The 19,840-nt window shown below is 48.4% G+C and overlaps 2 protein-coding genes across 38 annotated transcripts in view; one reads left to right on the top strand and one right to left on the bottom strand.

Annotated features, from left to right (window-relative positions):
• Positions 1 to 1,815: 1,815 nt before the first annotated feature.
• On the top strand, positions 1,816 to 3,810 carry MRPS34 (mitochondrial ribosomal protein S34). The gene is made up of 3 exons (XM_055803880.1): positions 1,816 to 2,185; positions 2,275 to 2,317; positions 3,123 to 3,810. Exons 1-3 carry the CDS (start codon positions 1,868 to 1,870, stop codon positions 3,398 to 3,400), a joined length of 639 nt encoding a protein of 212 aa, XP_055659855.1. The 5' UTR covers positions 1,816 to 1,867; the 3' UTR covers positions 3,401 to 3,810.
• A 1,422-nt stretch (positions 3,811 to 5,232) lies between these two features.
• MAPK8IP3 (mitogen-activated protein kinase 8 interacting protein 3) overlaps positions 5,233 to 19,840 on the bottom strand; it is a 70,780-nt gene continuing 56,172 nt past the window's right edge. For 33 of the 37 annotated variants that reach the window (XM_027791887.2, XM_055804051.1, XM_055804056.1 and 30 more), the window contains 13 exons: positions 18,824 to 18,989; positions 18,180 to 18,365; positions 17,384 to 17,570; positions 16,462 to 16,584; positions 16,101 to 16,181; positions 15,522 to 15,589; positions 13,929 to 14,077; positions 12,927 to 13,098; positions 12,695 to 12,808; positions 11,229 to 11,267; positions 9,173 to 9,352; positions 8,768 to 8,911; positions 5,233 to 8,197 (listed from right to left, as the gene is read on the bottom strand). In XM_027791887.2, coding sequence (XP_027647688.2) covers positions 8,076 to 8,197; positions 8,768 to 8,911; positions 9,173 to 9,352; positions 11,229 to 11,267; positions 12,695 to 12,808; positions 12,927 to 13,098; positions 13,929 to 14,077; positions 15,522 to 15,589; positions 16,101 to 16,181; positions 16,462 to 16,584; positions 17,384 to 17,570; positions 18,180 to 18,365; positions 18,824 to 18,989 — 1,731 coding nt within the window. In that variant the 3' untranslated portion in view covers positions 5,233 to 8,075. The remainder of the gene's footprint in view (positions 8,198 to 8,767; positions 8,912 to 9,172; positions 9,353 to 11,228; positions 11,268 to 12,694; positions 12,809 to 12,926; positions 13,099 to 13,928; positions 14,078 to 15,521; positions 15,590 to 16,100; positions 16,182 to 16,461; positions 16,585 to 17,383; positions 17,571 to 18,179; positions 18,366 to 18,823; positions 18,990 to 19,840) is intronic. The other 4 variants (XM_055804061.1, XM_055804083.1, XM_055804082.1 and 1 more) reach the window with 2 other exon arrangements.

Genomic DNA, 19,840 nt, shown 5'->3' with positions numbered 1-19,840 from the left:
GCGGCCCGCTGGGGGCGGCCCGGGAGGCCTCACCGCCCCGCCCGCCCGGGAGCGGCAGCCTGGCGGGGGAGCTCCGTGTGGGGCGCATCGCGGTAAGCGGCCGCGGCAGCAGCGGGTGGCTGCTGCTCTGCCAGGCTGCTCCGGCGGGCGCTCTGCCCCCGCTCGCCGGTGCTTGTGCCGGGGGCTTCCCTCTGGCAACGGGCGCTGCTCCTGGAGCGCCTGCGGCAAAGGTCCCCGCGGCACCCCCAGCGCGGAAGGGGGTTCTTTAATGAGAGGTTTCGCCTGAAGGAAAAACAAGCGCGGGATCCTGTTGCGACCCGAGACAAGGCGCTGTCGGACGCCGCCCCCTCAGGGAGCCGGGACACCGGGAGGCACTTGGAGCCGCTCTGGGCCGCAGCCGGGCCCGGCGAGGAGCTGGCGGTGCTTGGAGCACGGTTTGTGCTCGGCCTCCTGCTGCAGCAGCCCGGAGGTGTTGTCTCTAGCCGACTGTTGTGGCGTCGCATCAGTTTTTCTTGCCGACTTGGTGTGTTTGGCGTTGCCTTGCCTTTCTGTGCATCCGACAAAGCCATTTTCACAATTTTTCAAGCATTCTTGTGCCCTCTTCTGCTCAGTGGCCCCGCAGAAACCTGAACGTAGGTGCCTTAAAGGGCGTGAGCTTGATACCTGTGCTGCATAGCCCTAGATAGAAGCTACGTACTCTTTACCTTGTAATAAGTCATTCAATTGCTCTGCTGTTTTTCCCAAATTTGGGTGGATTGAGGTTGAGTATCTTATTCTAAATCTGTGTTTGTCAACTTAATCAGGTACATTCTCTTTGTTACAATGTCCCTGTCCCTTTTCAAGAGAGATGCAGCATATTAGGAGAAAATTTCCTATTTTAAGAGCATTACCAGCCTTTAAAATGGGCGGTTTACTTGTTTTGTTGCCTAGCACAAGCCCCCTGGCCCCCACTTTTGTTCTGCACATTGATTGTGGCCACTGACAAAAAACAGTCTGTGTATGCCTGAAAACCTTCAGTAAAGGACTCGGCAGCAGTACTGGAATGAACGCGTTTCCTTCAATATATGATAACTGTTTAAAAAAAAGCAAACAAAACACCTTTCTCCTGACAGGTTTAATTTACCAGTCTCTAGCCAGAATCCAGGGGCTAATATAGCCAGACCTATGCAGTTTTCTACTCCGTAAGTCCACAATGCACACAGCAGTTTCTGCCGGTGCGGCTCTGTCGCGTTGGTGCTCAGCGGCTGGAGCTGTCAGTGCCAGGGAGAGTTTGTCTTGTCCCCAGGAATGGAGTTATGAGACCCAGCTTCTGACTGACCTCGGGAAGACCTTCCACATTGCAGTAATCTGCCTAAAACCTGCCAGCGTCATCTACTCGCTGGCTTTGAACGTTCCCTTCTCTGAGGGCCTGCATAGGTGAGGCTGCTCAAGTCGATCTTTCTATCCCAGCTTAACCCAAGCTACTGGGACCCATCCCATGCAGGTGAGGCTGCTCAAGCCGATCTTTCTATCCCACCTTATCCCAAGTTACTGGGACCCATCCCACGCAGGTGAGGCTGCTCAAGTCGATCTTTCTATCCCAGCTTATCCCTAGTTACTGGGACCCATCCCGACCACCGAAGCACGCCGAGGCGTCAGGGCGCGACCGAGCTGCGCCCGCCGGGGGCCGAGCCTGTGGCAGTGGCCCTGCCCGCAGCCCGCGGCGAGAGGCCCGCTGGCGCCCCGGGCGGCTCTGCCGGCAGCCGGGCCCTTCCCGGGCAGCCGAGCCGCGGTCCGGCGGGGGCGGGTGGCGGCGGGGCGGGGCAGCTTCCGGGCGAGACGGGAAGCGGCGGGGCCCGGCGGAGCCGCCGCGCACTCGGCCGGCACCATGGCGCGCAAGAAGCTGTACCGGCCCATCGCCGCCATGGCCAAGAAGATCCGCGAGTACCGGGCGCTGAAGAACCGGCCGCGGGAGTCGCAGCGCTTCGCCCTGGACTACGAGAGCATGCGGCGGCCGCTGACGCAGAAGCGGCTGCCGGTGCGGGCCTGGGAGGACGTGCGGCGGGAGAACCGGCTGCTGGCGCTGCTGTGCCGCCTGCCGCGCTTCGGCCTGGGCCGTCTCGTCACCCGCAAGTCCTGGCTGTGGGCGCACGACGAGCCCTGCTACTGGGTGATCACCAAGGTGAAGGCTGACCACACGGCCGAGGTGAGGTAACGCCGCCGCGCCCCGCCCGGCCCGGCGCTGCCCCCCCGCCCCGCCGCGCCGCCCTCAGCGGGCTCCGCTTCTCTTTGCAGAACATGGACCACGGCAGAGCCTGGGGCCGCCTGACCTTCCGAGGTACAACCGGCTGCGGGACCCTCGGGGGCTTGGACAGGGCGGGGGGGCGGGCCGCCTTGCTCGGGACGCTTGGCTTTCGCAGGTTGCTGCCGGGCAGGTGAGTTACCGTGGGTTAGTTTCAAGTGCGGGGATCCAGCCCACCCCGCCCCCTCCCCGTGCGGGGACCCAGCCCCCCTGGCGCACGCCCCTAAGAAGCGACGGCGGGTGGGGGGGTGCAGAGCCCGGGACCAGCCCTCGGAAGCAAGACACGACTGAACACGGGAGGGTGTTCCAAGGAAAAAGGTCGAAGAAGCCAGGAGTGATGGCAAGTAAACTTATGTTACTGGGATTTTAAATTAGCGCTTGGAGTTGAGCCGGTGAATTTCCCTTTTTAAAGCTGCTTTCTGTAGGCATGATGGTCACTTACTAGAGTTTCCAAAACATGCTCATTCAAAGATTTTAAAGTTGTTGGGGTTTTTTTAGGTTAAATTTCCCAGAGAACTTTCATCAGTGCAGGGGTAAATTACTCTTGTTCCTTAGCCATGGAAACTGAACTGGAGAGGGGTGAAGTTTTAAATTGAGAGGGAGTCAACCACGGAATTCAATCGACTTGCCTGTAGTCCTGTCAGTGGGTTTCTGTCTTGATTTCCAAGGACAAAAGTGGGATCCCATAGCATGGCAGGGAAGGTACTGTCTGATCCTTTGAAAACTTCCTTTACTATTGCCTGTTGTAGCATTTTTGGTAACGGAAAAATGACACGCTGCATTTCCCAGAGGGAGGTTGTTGCAGTAGTGTTGTCCACTGGTGTTCATCTTTTTTTCTCAGGCAAAACCGAAGAAGAAGTGCGAGAGATAGACAAAGTCATGTACCATGACTGGCGTGTGGTGCCCAAGCATGAGGAGGAGGCCTTCAAGAAATTCACCCCAGTACCAGAGGAGACCATTCGGTACCTTCCATACCCACCTCTGCTCCGAGCCATGATCCTTGCGCGGTGGCAGAAGGAGGGAAAACCAATCACAGAGGAGCCCATGATTGATCTGGAGAAGCTCAAGGCCTCTCCCCAGCGGAGTGCAAAGAAAAAAGCTACAGGGACACCAGTTTAAGGACTTGTTCTATGTTCTGAGCTTCCTGTGTGCTCTCACTGTGTGTTAGGAGCATGTAATCTTACAGAAGACCTCCTTATCCACTGTGGTACAGTGTACCCCTGTTGAGCCACCTCATCTGAAAGGAAAGGTGCAGATACATTCACATCTTTTCTTCTATAACTTCAGTCTCAGTCAGCAGAGGAACCTTCTCAGTTCCTGTATGATCTCTGAATGCATAGCTCCTGGCATCCAGCTACGCTTTCTTGGAGCACAATTTTCTTTACTGCCTGAAAATTAAGTTTTTAAGAACATTTTCCAGATAATTTGGGTCCTACAGGAATCACAGAAAAATGACTGAGAATATCAAGTTATTTCACAGAGCAGTTTACAACTGTGCTAATGAAAATAAATGTCGTCTTATTTCTGCAGCACGGTTCTAAGAAAACTTCCTGTTCTTTTCTAGTGCATGGAGATCATTATGGGGTCCAAATGCAGAGCCATTAACTTACCAAATACAGGTGCAGCACTGGATTCCTCTTAATCACTGCAGAATCATCTGGGTTACTCACATATGATGGCAGTAAGCAACACAGGAGGAACACAACTTGCTTTTGGATACTGACTTATCCAAAGCTATCCATCTCTTATTCCCAGAGATGGCTTGTCAGGAGATAGAAGAAATCATTTTAATTCCGGTGACGCAAAGCATACAAGGTTGGCTCTTACTATTTGAGGCCAAACACAAATTGCTACCTATTCCAGTGCAGCATGATGGGGTAAACATTAAAATGTGCAACTCAGTGCAGTTCTCAGCATTTCATTTTCTCTTGTGGTGGTTGCGGATTCTGCTGCGGTGTCTGTAGTCCTGCGGCACTGCCGCAGACAGTCTGCCGCAGTCCTGCGGTGTCTGTAACCCCACGGATCAGCTGCTTGCAGAAGTTGCTCTTTATTTCTGTCTGCTATAGTAGGTAGTCGGGATGCCTAGAACATGCTGGGGAGCTCTGCTGGGACCCCAAACCTGTGCATTAACCTCCTGGGGCATTCAGCAACATGGGGGTGGCCATCTGAAGGATGATGGTTGCTAGTCCCTTCCTCAGCTATGCATCTCATGCCAGACACGGCCCCGCTTCACCCAGTGCCTTGTTCGCACTGCTTCTGGCTGTATTGACAGGTGCAGCCCTGGGGGGGCAGGGCAGGCCCCAGGACCCATTTCCAAACCTCACTGTTCAGGTGCTTCTGTTAACCCAGGAGGTGCTGCCTGTTGTACATCACCCTGGCCTGCACAGAACTGCAGTGCTGGTCATGGAGGTGGATCACCTTAGGGACTTCGGCTCATGGCAGAAGCCACTCCCTGCTGTAAGGAGGCGGCTCCCTTTTCTATTACCACTATGTACAGCCCTTGAATTAATGCAGTTCTACAAAATAAGTACAAACATATGTAAGTGCTGCTGGGACTAAGAGGAAGTCGCTTCCTGCAGTGCTGAATGTCATTGATTCCTATGGGACTTTGTGAAATACCACCCTGTATGGACAGGGGTCTTTGGCAAATTTGAGTGTTGGAAGCCGAGTCTGATGTGTAAACTCTGGCAGCTCACCTGAAGGAGACACAAGGACAGCCGCAGCTAGCCAGTCTTTCCCACTTTCTATTTCTGTTGCTGGCAGCAGCTACAGATTGCTCTGTGGATTGCAGGACCAGCCCCTTCTGCTCTCACCCAGCAAGCAATCCACATCTTCATTCTTGCTACTAAATACCACTTGAGCTGCCACTCCCACCCTTTTAAGTGTCTTGCTGTTACTGATGGCTGAGCACAAATCCCAGGACCCTTACAGGAAAGACGCCCTGCACTTGCTGATGTTAACACATTTATTACGTACAGAACAGATATGGTTTGTTGTTTGATAGCATAGGGGACAAAGCATGGGAAGGTATTCATACAGCAGTCTCTTTACAGAATGCCATCTTCTGACCAAATAGCGGAGTTTACAGGCCTTAAGACGCTTTTTAAAATCTTTTGTAACATACAAGATACTTTACATACATCACAGTGGAGATACGACAGGGAAGTGTGCTGAAGCCAGTCAGTTCTCACCTTGCTGCCCAGCAGCCACCAAACGCCCACAGGAGCTGACAGCAGAGGCTGGTTGTACTGAGCTGTAGCTGCCCCCTTGGACATGTGCTTCTCTTGGAGGAAAACATACACTGAGCTGGAAAGGAACCTGTTGGTAGAGGCCCAAGACTGGTTTCCTTATGTTGCCAGGGCCCAGTGGGTGACAGTAGACCGAGCACTGGCACTTTGACAGCTAAAACCAGATACAGAAACAAACAGTAAGAGGTAAAAACGTTGCAATTCTCTATTTTCCTAGGGAAGAACTAAGGAACTGGGCCCTACTACAGTGCTTTTTTTTTTTTTTTTTTCCCTTCAATTAGCCCAAATGATGAAGTTTACCTGGCCCCAACTGGTGAACCATTACATTTCTGTGGAATCTGTGATCTAAATGTTTATGTATCCTGTTAACTTTAATGCACTCTGCGTTGTGATCCAAAGAGCTCTTCCTAGCAGAAAGCACTGTGGGAAAGCAAATGGGAAACCTGGCATGGTCAGCAGTGCCCTGGTGAAACTCCCCTGGTGAAAGGTCCCCCCGCATGCCGGTGGTGGCTCCAAGCACCCCTTAGACAAATGCCAGCCAGAGAGCCCGTGTGCTCATGGCTGGAGGACACCATCCCGCTGGTTTCCTATCTTGGTGAAGAGTGGTGTGGGTGTGCGTGTCAGCAGCACCGTGGGCACCACTGTGGCTCTGCGCTTTGGTGGCTGAGGCCTCTGTTCTCCAGAGACATCCTCTTGCCTCCTTGCAGGGGAAATGTATGCCCCAGCCTTTCCTGATCTGTGGATCCAAAAACTGTTTTCAGTGATGCTGTGTCAGGACAGATGCCACATGTTAGAGCTTCCCCTGGGAATACTGCATCCCTGCAGCACATCAGTAGCTTTAGACCACAAGCCCTGGGGGCAGCCTGGCCTGTGGCCACAGGCACAGGACATGGCTGGGAGCTTTCCAGGAGATGGAGGCCTTCCTCAACTGTCCCCATAGTGCCAACTGGCACAGGGACATCCCTGTGAACCCCCGAGTGCTGCACAGCTCGGGGAAGAAGCAAGATGACCACTAGGAGCTTCTAAATTCATCGCTAACAACTGCTATTCACTCCAGTCCTGCACATACAGGAGGGAGTGTTCAAAGGAAACAGAACTTGTCCCTGTGGAGACAGGACTGTTTCCACTGTCAGAAAGGGAGGACAAACCAATGCCCCTGCATCTGGACCTGCCATGTTCTGTGTCTGGAGCTCAAAACTGCTCTTCCTGGCCCCATTTTTTGCTGCTTCTCTTGTAAGCAGGAGACACATTTGCAAATCCCCAGCACTGCTTACGCGAGGAGGGCTGTCAGAATTTTTCTCAGGGGCTGTCAATTCTTTTCAGGAGTTAGAAATTTCCAGCTTTTCGAACTACTAAGTAACAAACTCAGTGCTTGCGATGTTAGATAAAAGAGGCCAGGAAATCTGGCTTCAATTCCTTTTTCTGCCTGACCCCAGGCGAGACACAGCCTTTCTAAACCCTGACTGCAACTACAAAGTCTTTCCTAACCAACAGTCACAGCGTGAAGGAAAACAGGTGTCTCCCTTCCAGCAGTTCCTGGGGTGGGGAGACAGACTTATGAGTCAAGGTAATCTCAATGTGTTCACACAGAATTCACAGCAGACCAGCATTATCTGCTCCCATCCTGTGTTTTAAAACCCAACGAATGCTATGCAGAGACACCTGTCTCCTGAACATCTCAGAATGAACTCAAGAGTTCTTTTCTGCCTGTCATTTTTGGAAGGGGGAGTGAAAAGTATTGCTGCCTTTTCTGCTCTTAAAAAAAATCAAGGTTCCAATACCCCTTTGCTACCACAGTTGCCAAAGACCCTCTGGCCTCCATGATCAAACACTATCTGAGGCTACCGAACAATCCTCTCCAGACACAGGCACCCAGCACACAACGCTGAGACAACAGCAGCAGATGAGGGACTTGCCATCTGCAGGTACGGAGGATGTGTTCCCCACAGTGATGGCATGGCAGAAGTGCTGCCCAAACCCTGACACTCCTTTCTATTGAGGGTTCCTCGGACCTGGCTGCTCTTGAGTCCGTGGGACATTATTCTGTGCTTAAGGGTGGATAAGGTGGAGAGTCCACTGATGAACTAGAAAAGGATTTCTGCTAGGGTGCTCTAAAAGTTGTGATTCACCTTCACTGCTTTGGCGGGGGACGCCTGGGGGATGTACTACTTTCTCATGCAGGTGGGAGTGAGGCAACCTGCTGGAGAACCCGAGCCACCACCCATCCAGCTGCCAGCTCCTGAGCACTGGGCAAAGGCTTTGCACAGTTCTAGCTCCAAGCTTCACTTCATCGATGCACTGCCATTTCTCTCCTTGTAGATGCCAGCTCCAGAGCAGAACAATAATCCAACCACGCAGAAAGCTCACGGGCCCAAGATGAAAGCTGCGAGTTCAGAGGTTAGAAGGGGGTCACAGTCCAAGGCAGGAGCCGTTGCAGTTGTCTGGGGTCGGTTTCCAGCAGTAGGTATAATGCAGGCGTTCTGTATGTACATCTTGGCATTCAGGTGGGAGGAGGGACACTTACATTGGTGGGAAAGGAGAAATTCTCACTCAGGGATATACGATACCTGCCACACAATAATGTGGCTTCTTTCAGCCTTCGAAAGTACTGGCTTCACCTGGGTGGGATCTCCTGCATTCTCCTCTGTCTCATCATCTTCTCCATCCCCTGAACAGAGAAAACAGAGAGTAAAGAAGGCAAGGAAGAAAATCCCGAATTGCACTGCTCTGGCATACTTCCAAAGAGGCTAATATCCCTGTTACAGTCTCGGCAGTGTGACAACAGACAGCAGGAGCCGAGACCTTCCTTTATGCCTGGAGAACATTTACAGCAACATGGAGCTTTTCTGAAGCAGGACTGCGTGAACAGAACAAACCATTTCCAGTAGTAGCGAAAACCACCCTTCCTTTTGGGGGAAGCTAATGGTTACAGGACAGAGCACCCTCAAGCAGCACAGGTGACTGCAGTGGGGCACCAATGTTTGGAGCCAGTGACACTGACCATTTTATTCTTTCCAGGGCCCTTAACACAGACTGTGTGGCACTGCAGGCAGGGGCAGGGTTTCGCAGCCTTGTGCTGTGCAAGGAAAATGCTCACTATCTGCACTCACAGCCAGAGGCACAAGAAACAGAGCGTAGCGCTTTTCAGACTTCACTCTCTGCAGCAGTGATCCCTCTCTCTGCAACCATGGCCCTGCACCCCATCCTGTTCCAGATGCCTCCCACCACAGGCACTCACCGATCCGGAAATCTATGTACCCTTCTCCTCCACTCAGCACCAGGACGTTCTTCAGCTTCTGCCCCTCGGTCTCTGTGGCTGCCGTGCTGGGGTTCTCCGAGGGGCTGTCCAACACGCTCCCATTCAGGGTTGCTAGGACATTGCCTGGGAGAAAAGGTACTGTCAGTGTCTCTGCTCAGCCCCCATGCAGTTCAGAGACACACACAAACACAACTGGGCAGGCTAACTCCTGCTGGTGATATCTGTAAGTCACTGCAGTTTTAAACTAGTGATGTCTGAGCCACAGTGATCTGCAAGCACTAGAAATGTCACGAACAGACACCTGCTGCAGATCAACTCAAGCTCCTGCCGCAGAATGGATGGCAAGACAAGACTCTCCCAAGGAAGCACTGTGCTCATCCTTACCAGGCACAGAGACGAAGAACTTGACAGCATCACGGTGGCCATGGAAACAGAGCTGTGCCTGAGCCATGGAGCAGTAGGGAATGAAACTGCTGGCAGATTTGTCACTGTTGTCATCACCGTACACATGGATGACCCCGCCAGAGCGGCTGCCCTCTCCAGAGGTTGGTGAGGTCTTGTTGGCTGGAGGTAGGGAGGAGGAATATTGTCAGCAATAGCTCTGAGTCCCGTTTATAGCAGAGACTCGATCAAAGAGAAAACTCATGAGCCATGAAGGAAAACCTTTAAAGGTGCAGGTCTCTTTAAAGGTCTTATGTAAAGGATGTGATGGAGGAGACCACACTAGACTATACAGTACCTCCCTCTTAGGCTGGTAACAACCCACTGACAACAACAAACTACATTTTCTCATCATATCTGGTATTTGGCTACTAATGTGGTGCACACATCCCTGGAGGCGTTGGGCAAGAGTGACCCTAGGGCAGGCAAGGTGAGGTCTCTGAGGTGTCCCAGTGAAGGCCCCTTCACCAGCAGCAATCCTGTGCAGCCTCCAGAAATCACCTGCTGTGCTAGGATCAACCTTGGTCTTTAGTACCTGGCAGGGTATCCAAAGGTGTCCACTGTACCCATGAGACATTAAGGGCACCTGGAGGAGAATTACTGCTATCTTCTGGATTGGTGAAGTTGCTCCGTTTCCAAGTCAAGTCCTTTGTTCATGCCAAGCTGTGAGCACACCGGCTGCTGAAAGCAGTCTCGGGGTCAGGTGAAGTGCTCAGCCCAGTCAATGTCACAACAGTGGAGTGAGGTCCTCCCTTAGTCCTTGATTCATCCATGACACCAGAAGATCAGCTGCTCAAGCAATGAACATCTAAAAGATGTTCACATCCACAGTTTCCAAGGATTTCAAGGTGGGCTCAGGGGCCTGTATGTTTCATATCCAGGCTCCAAGAATGTGAGTGCTTCCACTCACCAAGGAACAGAGAGACCAGTGCTCAGAGCTCAGAATGGGAGATGCTTTCCTTCTGCATGCACCCACATCCGTAAAACAGAAACAGTACTAAAATCAGAAGGCTTTCACCTTCTGTAAGACAACTCAAATTGCTTGCTTGCTTATCTGTAGTTCTGTATTTTGGCTTGGGCTGCATTTCAATTATTGACTTGGACAAAGGAGACTTTTGCCTGTCAGGCTCAAGCCAGGATGGCGAGACAAGTACAAGTATTTTGACAGAAGAATAAGTATTGGTGTGTACAGGGGGAAAATGCCTAAGACGAAGGCTCTCTGCATCTCTGTGCTTTGGTTTGCTGTAAGCAGCTGCAGTTGGATGAAGTCATCCAATTGACAGGCTGGTATTAGCACTTCTCACTCAGTATCTGGCTTCTTACTGCAACCAATATCAGATGCTTTAAAAGGAGGAGAGACATGCTGATAACACTTCTGGACAGCCACAGAAATGCCTTACAATGAGAAAAAAAAATAAATACTCATTTTTGACCCTGGAAAGGCTAAGGTAAGCATAAATTTGAACTCACACCCTTCCCTAACTGGCACAAAACCAAACAATTCTCAAGTCCCGAATGGTTCTAAGTCTTGGTTGATTACTTGCAGCTGGCAAGTGCACAGCACCTACTGCCACTGGCCTGGAACTGATGAGAGAAGCATCCTTGGAAAACCAAAGATGACCAAGGAAGACCTTGGAAGAACAGTCTACTCCTCCTTCCTGGAACTCTCTGACTGAAAGAACCTTTACAGTCCCCTTCTCAAACCTGGCCTACCACAGTAAGGGGACTACTGATGAAGAATAAAATACTCTGAACACAAAAGAAAAACCCCAGAGGGATGGCTAATGAGATGGATGAAAATGTTTTTTGCGATGGGAAATGAGGATATTTACATTACTGTCTCTGGTCGCTTTTCTCAGATTACAACTTAAAATGAAAGAGTGACGAGGAAAAATGGACAGAGAGTGCTGAATGGCAAGATGGAAGGGTGGGAAAGCAACTGCAAAGGTGAATGGGTGCAAAAGGAGTGAAAGCTGAAGGAAGGAGGCAATGGACTTACCCCGGAGCCCAAGGAGTTGGCCTCGGTGGAGGACTACAGCTAGGCACAGGCAAGGAGTGGGAACACAGAGGGGCACGGGAAGAGACAGGCAGGATGGGAGAGAAGAAAAAGGTGATTACTGGGAGAAAATTCAGGGAGCAACAGAAATGTATAAAACCTAGAGAAACTGCAACAGGAGCTACAGGCTTGGATCAGTTTATACCAACACTGTTCTTCCTCGCTTTGGTCTTACCTAACGAGCACAAATGTAGTATCTGAGATGGGAGAGGAACCACGGTCACAAGGATCCATTGCTAAAGCTTCTAGTGAAACCTTACTGCTTAGCACATTTTTACAGTAACACCAACAGACAAAGCAACCTGTTTATAGCAGGGAACAAGCTTAACTTAGAATTAGGACAGCAGCCCCAAGAAAGAATGGGCTTTAAAACAGGGATTCAGAAATGAGACCTAGACTGCAGTGCTCAAAGGTGACTGTCACTGGCTTCCTTGTGTCGGCCTCAGGCATATCCAGCTCTACTAGCCTTAGAGGAGACCACCTTGGCCCAGACTTCCAGAAGGATTACAACAGGTTTGCTGCTCTTATACAAGAGCTATTTGCTTCTCAGCTTTCCTGTATGCAGTGGTGAGAAAATGTAAATTTGGCTGCTTTCTGTTGAAAGCAATTGCTATCAGCGTCAAATCCTACTGCCCCATGATAATCTGGAACAGACCTTCAAAATAAGATTCTGACTGGCACATACAGAACAGGATTACCAAGAGCTTCAACTAAGCTTCCAGCTCCAGAGATGTATGTATTAACTACTACTGCTGGGTCTCCTCACCAGGTTGGATTTGGCATAGGATAGATTTCTACTTGACTGATAAAGCTGAGCCCTAATTTGAGTAAATGAAGCTTTTCTAAGGTCAGTTTCTGGAAAATACTATTACAAAGATGTTTAGACGTCTATGCAGAAACAAAATTTCCAGGGAGATCTTCTGGTGACTTCTCATCACACGGCCTCCTTTTGGAGACTTATTACAACTCCCAATGTTTCTCCTGCTTTCCAGAAGCTACAGAATCAGTTCACATGAGTCTGCTCTGTCAAGGTCACGCTCAAAAAGAAGACTGTACAGATGGTAGAGATGTCATTGGTCCCCCAAGAAGGAAACAGCTTCAACTGAACTGAAATTGACAGCAACAAATACCTATTTGGTTTTAAACAGGTTAAATCCATTCAACCAAACATTTCCTTAATAAGGAAAAGTTAAACAAAGTTCAGGGTTTCTCATACCCAGGGCTCTTTTCTCTGAACACTGCAATGATCAAAGGCATGTCAGGTTCAGGGTAAAAATGGCTGGAAAGCATTAGCCTGCCTGCCAGAGCCATCCACCATGCCACACAAATAATATGCAGAAGCATCTTTTTTTTTTTGGGGGGGGGGGGGGGGGGGGGGCACAGGAGTATCTCCAATAAATGCCACTTACTCTCAGTCAGTGGAATGGAGATGACGACACCGTTCCCTGTCCCTACCCAGAGGCGGTTGCCAGCAATGAGCAGAGCTGTAATCCGCACGAACGAGAAGCCCAGCTTTCCAGTGCCTAGTAAGCATGCACAAGAGTTGGAGAGTCAGTTACAACTTTGGGCAAGGTCTGCTAACAAATTTTGATTGATCTCACTAAGCAACAGACCACTTACTGACGGTCTCTACTGCCTCACCTAGCATCTTGCTGACGTAAGGCTCAATGTCGACATCTTGCAGATGTTGATGGCTGTGGGCATGGTAAAGCCTCAGAGTGGAGTCCAGGCGGATAGAAACCCATACTCCATCTCCAATCCATGCCAGCTGTCGCACCTGACTCTCCCGCCGAGGATGGGCATCAAAAGATTTCTGAAATGCCAAATAGGTGGACCAACGTGAGTTCAGAAAAGCTTTGCAATTATCTACTCATATACTCCATTTTCCTCAACGGAGATCACTTCACAGCTCTTGGAGAAAATGTGTTGATACCAGCTGACCTGCAAAGTCCAAAATCCCTTGCTTGAAATGGTAAGTTGTACAGCAGCTCTGCAGAGATCACGGTCTTTGCAGACCACTTCAGGAGCAAGAACATTTAGAAACCAAGAGCTTTCAGGGTGCTTGGTAGAAAAGGAAAACACACAACTCCAGTCTAAGTTCCACAGATCAAACTGCCTTGGCTCACTGATGTGAACTTCACATTCAGCACTACTCCCTTTGGTTAGAACTATTCCGAGCACTGTCAGATAGGTTTGTACAAACACCACTGTATTGAATTTCAACCAAAAGGCTCTAAATGTCATTTTTTTTCCTTAGGCAAGTGGTATCGCTGGGGCCTGCTAGCTGTACTCTTCCTTTGTGCCACAGTGCCCGCAGATGAAGTCTCAGACCACATACGAAGGGCAGCTGTAAAGCATGCATGTACATTTGTACAGTATGTGGTCTCATAGGCTCACTAGTGATGGCAAAGAAAGTGCTCAGATTAGATGTAACTAAAGATTTAAGCTCTCCGAAAGGGATGAAAGAATAAATACCACCCTGGCAGACTAGGTCATGATATGACCCAGATTGACAGTTTGGGTCCTACAGTCAGCAAGGACAATACAGAGGTTCTGCATTTCCATACACTGCAGCATGAAACAGCTCTAAGAATAAACACAAGACAAGCACGTGCATGCATATACACACGTTTTCTCTCTTACCTCAATCTGCATTGTCTTAGGTTGGATAACATGGATTTTGTTCTTGTAGCCACACCAGACTCTATCATACACAACAGCCATGCAGCGGATGGAATGGTGAGTGTGACCAAGGTCCATTAGGTGGTAATTACTGAGATCCCACTGACCATCTAAGGTGAAAAACAAGTGCGGAAAGATGCATCTCCTTCGTGACATGTCAGTACACAAACAGAATCATCTACTTTTCCATATATATCTAGGTATACAGGCTCAGCTAATACTCAAATGCTCATTTTGCTTGTGTCTGTGAACTTCCCATGAATCCATACCACTACTCTGGGTACAGCCTTATCCTTACGAAACATACGACAATAAAGTTTAGTTTGGTGGGTTGAAAGCTCTCCAAATCAGGCTAATTTAAACATCCTTTTATTGTAATGAAGCAAACAGGTTTCTTTAACAAGTACAAGAACCGTAGGGGAAGAAGAAAGACAGCCTAACAAGATTATGCAGAAACTTGAAAGGAAACGGATCGTACAGTTCTTGTGGTGAGGCTTCCTCATATCCCAGACAGACAACTTCTCCTAAGTGTCAAATCCAGGATAAGGACTCAGATCTCCCTTTTCTCATGCTTATTTTCTAGCTAACCAGGCAGGTACTGTGTCCTTCACAGCGGGTGGCCTCTATGTCATGAAGCTTTAATCTGTTTCTGATGGGAATGATTTTTATGTGTCAGTGGTCAGGCCTGAACTCATGACAGAAGCTAAATCAAAACTTAAGACTGCACAAAACCATTGATCTCTGTATTTCCACATACTGGATAAACTGCTATTCAATGAACAACTAAGTTCTTAACATGCAAACGTAAGTCACAGTTAGCAAATTCCCATGTACTTTCAGGTATGAACACAGCTCAGAAACAGCTCAAGTCATAGGGAAACAAAACCTACTACAGTGAAGAGGACAAGAAATACAGAATTCAAAAATATCTTGAACTGGCAGGATTAAGGCATGTCAGATTACTCAGATGTCTCTTTTTTGCAACAAGAAAAACTGGCCAAGCATAATGCAAAGGTGACATTTTTTGGGGATTTCCAGACTTCCAGAGCATCCCAGCTCTGCCTGCTGTGTATGCAGTTATCAGTTCCACTTACTTACTTAGAGAGTCCAGCTTCTCTAGGAAGCAACAGGTCTATTCGCAGCTACACAGACGATCTGCTCAGGTACAGCCTGTGCTGCGTGGAGCACCCTGTGCATCCCCGTTACCGCTGACTTGTGAATCCGTAGTAACACCAACATGGCCCAAATGCCTTAAACTTACCAAGCATGCCTCAAACAGCTGCACAGCACATGCATTCCTGAAAGTGTTGCATTTACTCTGCATGTGCTACACAGGACATCCACACATGGGTTTTTGTTCACAAAAGCTCAAGAAATGGTATTCAAGTATACCTTAAATGTTTTAGGATGATTACATATGTATAATAGCTATGCATTTCAATTGTGTTTGTACTCTAGCAAGCCAGCACCTTTCCTTCTTGACTCAGAATAGCATTTAATCCATTAGTACACCTTCAGCAAAGTTTGGTTTTCTGTTATTATATTGATTCTTACCTTCTCCCCGGTGGAATATGGCTAGTGTTCCATCTGCCAGAGCAACAAGGACCCTCCCTTTCACATGCCTGAAATCACAGAAAAGTAAATACTTAAAAAAGTCTGTAGAACTAAGGGACTAACAGCTTCTTTCTGAAATACACACACGCCGTCTTTATGCTCTCTCTACAATTCCCATTCAGTTTAGCACTTGCAGAAACATCCTGCAAGGGCCGATGGTCATACATCTTACCTTTGTTGTAGTAACATCATACATACATTTCCTGTTGAGGTTAACTTCTTCACACTACAAACTCCATTAATCTCAAGAAATTCCACGTAACTACACCCCCTTTTCTCCTCCTGATACCGCTAATCTCATTTAGCACCTTTTTCACTGGATTGGGTCAGGTCTGCAGTTAAGCAGGAAAATGGCTCAGCATGAGGCTTTCAAATAAACAAAAACCTTGGAAAACTCCTCAAACCAATGCACATAGAAGAGCAAAGAAAAAGATGACTGACAAGAGCTGTTACCCCCATCTAAAATATCGCTCGGGCACTGAACCTTCCCCTTCATTGTCTCTTGGCATGCACACTTACACTAGACTCAGTACAGAGTCCTTCAGCTTTATCGAATGCAGACACTTCTTCCAGTTGGATACAGCTGAGTGCACATAAAGCCTGTAAGAAAGGACAAATTGGGGAGGGTTAGCAGCAAGGCGCCACACCTTGAGCCTGACTAGGCTTGACTCTTTTCTTCTGGTAGAAAAGGCAACGATTAGGTAAGAAAGTGAGGTTAAATCCCTGTGCCTATTACAATGAGCTGAGGGCTCAGGGCAACAATGAGCAATGAAAACCTACTCTTAGGAACAACAAGTGAACTTAAGGTGTGCAGACATGGAAAGTGGAGCCCAGAGAACAGAGGTGACAGAGGTTATCTGCCAGCCCCAGGGGAACCTACCAGCCGTTCTGTGCTCCCAGCCACATGGTGGGGGCAGCACTGGTGCAAGTCCCAGCAGCATCCCCATTCAACTCCTGATCTGGCAGTGTTGTGCTTGACTCTGTCTTCAGCTGACCATTCTCCCTGATGAGGCAAAAGAACACTGTTAAAGGCTTTAGTAGCAGCAACGCACAGAATGCCCATCTACGCTCAAAGGCTGGCATTCACAAGTAGGTAAGGGCCCCTGCATACACAAATCGCTTCCTCCTCGTCAGTGGTTTTGAATTGCTTGACTCCTGAATCCGCAATTTGTAAAACTTCCTTTTTCCCCCACCAATACAAATAACAAGCACTTCAAATGTACAGAACTTAACTTAGTGTCTGGCAGTACTATCACATAAACAGTATTTTCTCTGTCCATTTCCCGCTTCAACAGAGACGGCTTAGAACAACTTGGTTGTTTAGGAACAATTTGTCTCCAAGACTTCCACCTTGCTCCTCGGGCATCACATCAGACTCATTTGCCTTAAGAATTTTTGGATGGTGAATAAGCTGTCTTCATTATCTTTACAGCACAGTAGAGGTAGTACTAGAATAAATCAATCACTATTTTTATACATGAATCAGTAAACTCCTTTGGTAAGAATATCAAGTGTTCATGTACTTTGGAAGATCAGTCTTAACAGCAGGTCTGAATTCATACCAAGAGATCAAATATTTGCACTTAAAACAGCTGACACAGTCTGCTGCAGGCTGAACCGTGTTTATTTTCCTTTCATTTCTTTCTCTCCCCATTATCTCATTGGTAATACTATCTGGGCACAAAACTGGAAAAGGTTTGCTACTTTATAGAAGATTAGGCTGGTTCTCGTATCAAAAAGCTTACGAAAACAGAGCTGATTGATAAATAACTGAACTGGCACTGTGGCCCCTGACTGCCTACCCGTTCTGCCTAAGAGGCGCCTGTGCAGGGACTGGATCGGTAAACACGTGCTCCGTGAGGGGCCCAGGCCTGGCCTGAGCAGGCTCTGCCTCGCTTGTACCGTTCTCTGGTACCTCCATAGCTTCTGTTGCCTCTTCAGTGGACTGGGACTGGTTGATCTTCCCATTGCAGACAGCCGCCACCTCACCTAAAAGACAAAGAACAGTGGGAGATGTACTGGAGAACGAGCTAGTAAGTTAGCTATACAGGAATCAGTCAAGTTTTTAATTTATCCTTCCTTGCCAAATTCAATCAAGCCCTGAGCCTGCACCACAGACAGCAAATCTAGAGTTTTCTGCTTGGATCAGGAAGAGAAGCTATTTTAAAGTGAGGCACAGCCTGTGGCCAGCAAAACATTAGAAATTCTCCAGGGCTTCCCACTACAGTATGGAGTCAGCAAGGGCATCGCTACGGTTTTCATACGGACTTAACTGACTTCACAAGAAGACATGGTTCAGAGGAGAAAGCAGTAAGAACAGAAGCCATTGTAGCAGGGCAAACATATCACCTGTCCAAAATACTCTGCTGTATGACCCCCACCAACAAGGCTGCAGAACGTGGATCACTCAAAGAGAAAAGGAGGGCTCTAAAGAGAACTGTGCCAAAAGTGCCTTTGGTCTTCCTCTACCACGTTAAGAAACTTGTTTACTTTTGAAGTGTTTAACTCAGGTACAGAAGGATGCAGCTCTAAGACCGTAAGCTTGTATGGGACCAGCTATAATTGGGCTACCATTAAGTTTCATGTCCCAAAACTTACTCTGTCCCTTGTCCAGCACAGGTGTGTCACCACGCGAGGAACAGTTGCTTCGTGGCACATTGCAGCGGGTCGCACAGCCCACCAGAGTGATCCCTGCCAAGACACCATCTGTTCCAGACGACTCTTCAGGATTTACATCTCCCTCCAGAAAGATCTCGCCTGGAGGATAATCACTCTCACTGGCCGCTGAAGGGCAAAGAACAGATTCTCCCATAAATCTAGCTGTCACTGCTAATTTAAATGTTATTCCTGAGGTAACCATAGGGATGGAAGATCTGACCCTCACTCATGGTTCACTGCCCTGGGGAGGCACCGCAGCATCAGGCAACATCATGGTGAATGCCTTCATCCCTAGCGTCAACATCCAGGCCAGCTACAGAGCCCTCCCAAACCTGGGCAAGGCTTGCTCTTGCTCCCAAGAACCATCCTTTACGTGCCAAAGGAACAACTTACGACATGTTCAACAGTCAGGGATCTCCATGGAAGGGTCCTACGGGAAGGCAAAATCTGAATTATGGTTTTGAGGGACAATTACAGAATGCAGGAGGGTCCAAGGGTTAGTTATGAAGTGAGGACACTACATTTGTCACTCCTTAGTGGAGCAGGTAACCCTGTGCAGATCAAAGTGCCTGCGACCCACTTACCAGGGATGCTGGAGATGCAGAGCACATGAGCATTGCAGACAGTGAATTGGTCCACCACTGTGCCAGGCTGATTGGCATCAATAATTACAACTTTACTTGTTGACAGCGTACTAGTGAGGATCCAGACACGACTGGACGTGGCATCCATTTCATGGAGCTCCTTTGCCTTCAGGAGAGCAAACAGACAGGCATAATCAGTGCTCCTCTCAGATGAGACTGAACGTATTAATGCTTGGCAACATTTACACACGCAAATAGCACAATGCCGGCTTCAAAGAACCAAGTGTCTTCCTAATGATGCAAATAAACAATATGAACTATGCATATTGCATTCACATTGCCACACTAGTATCTGCAACACTGGCCAATAAGCCTATTTGGCTCCTTAGGGTTAGAGGAGTTTGACCATTAAATTCTCTTCTGAGATGTCTGTCTAATGTATCACGGAGCATTCACTTCAGACAGGAGACCATGGAGCTGGGACGCACTCAACCTACCAGCTTAAGCAAGCTGATCTCAGAAGACTTATAAGGCAGCAGTGTAAGACAGCTGTGGGAAAAAAACCCCACACACCAGAAAGAATAAAACATTGTATTATTATATGTAAATTACAGCTTTGTTCTATAAAAAAAACCTCAAACCCAATGCCTAAGACTACTAAAAACCAGCTGGAATAAATCTCGAGAGCTCCAACTCCTGAACCAAACAGGCTCATGGACTCTGCTACTACGTCTACTTTCTTTTTAACAAAGCTTTGCCTGAATTTATGTATTATTTTTTAAATTTACTGTGATGAGGGCTCCATAATCTTCCTAGAAACCTCATCAAGTAAATTACCCTTATTAGGATTTTTTTCAAAATTCCAAACGTTTCAAAAGTAGAAGTTAGAAAATTTTATCCCGAGTGATCCATCCCAAATCACACAGAAAGTTACTGAAGAGCCAGAATACCACAACCCTGTCCCACAAGACAATGTCTCAGAAGTACAAAGAGTATTACATAGCATAGCACAAAGGT

This window comes from Falco peregrinus, chromosome 5 (assembly GCF_023634155.1).
Source record: "Falco peregrinus isolate bFalPer1 chromosome 5, bFalPer1.pri, whole genome shotgun sequence".
In the NCBI taxonomy this organism is placed as follows: domain Eukaryota; kingdom Metazoa; phylum Chordata; class Aves; order Falconiformes; family Falconidae; genus Falco; species Falco peregrinus.
The sequence above is the reverse complement of the archived record's forward strand: the minus strand, read 5'-3'. Positions and strand labels throughout refer to the sequence as shown.

What these genes read in the sequence shown, in the direction of transcription:
- MRPS34 (XM_055803880.1), top strand. Translation starts at nt 1,868, where the DNA reads ATGGCGCGCAAGAAGCTGTACCGGCCCATCGCCGCCATGGCCAAGAAG. An exon ending in AGGCTGACCACACGGCCGAG is followed by an intron (nt 2,186 to 2,274) that starts GTGAGGTAACGC and finishes TTCTCTTTGCAG; the next exon opens with AACATGGACCACGGCAGAGC. An exon ending in GGGCCGCCTGACCTTCCGAG is followed by an intron (nt 2,318 to 3,122) that starts GTACAACCGGCT and finishes TTTTTTTCTCAG; the next exon opens with GCAAAACCGAAGAAGAAGTG.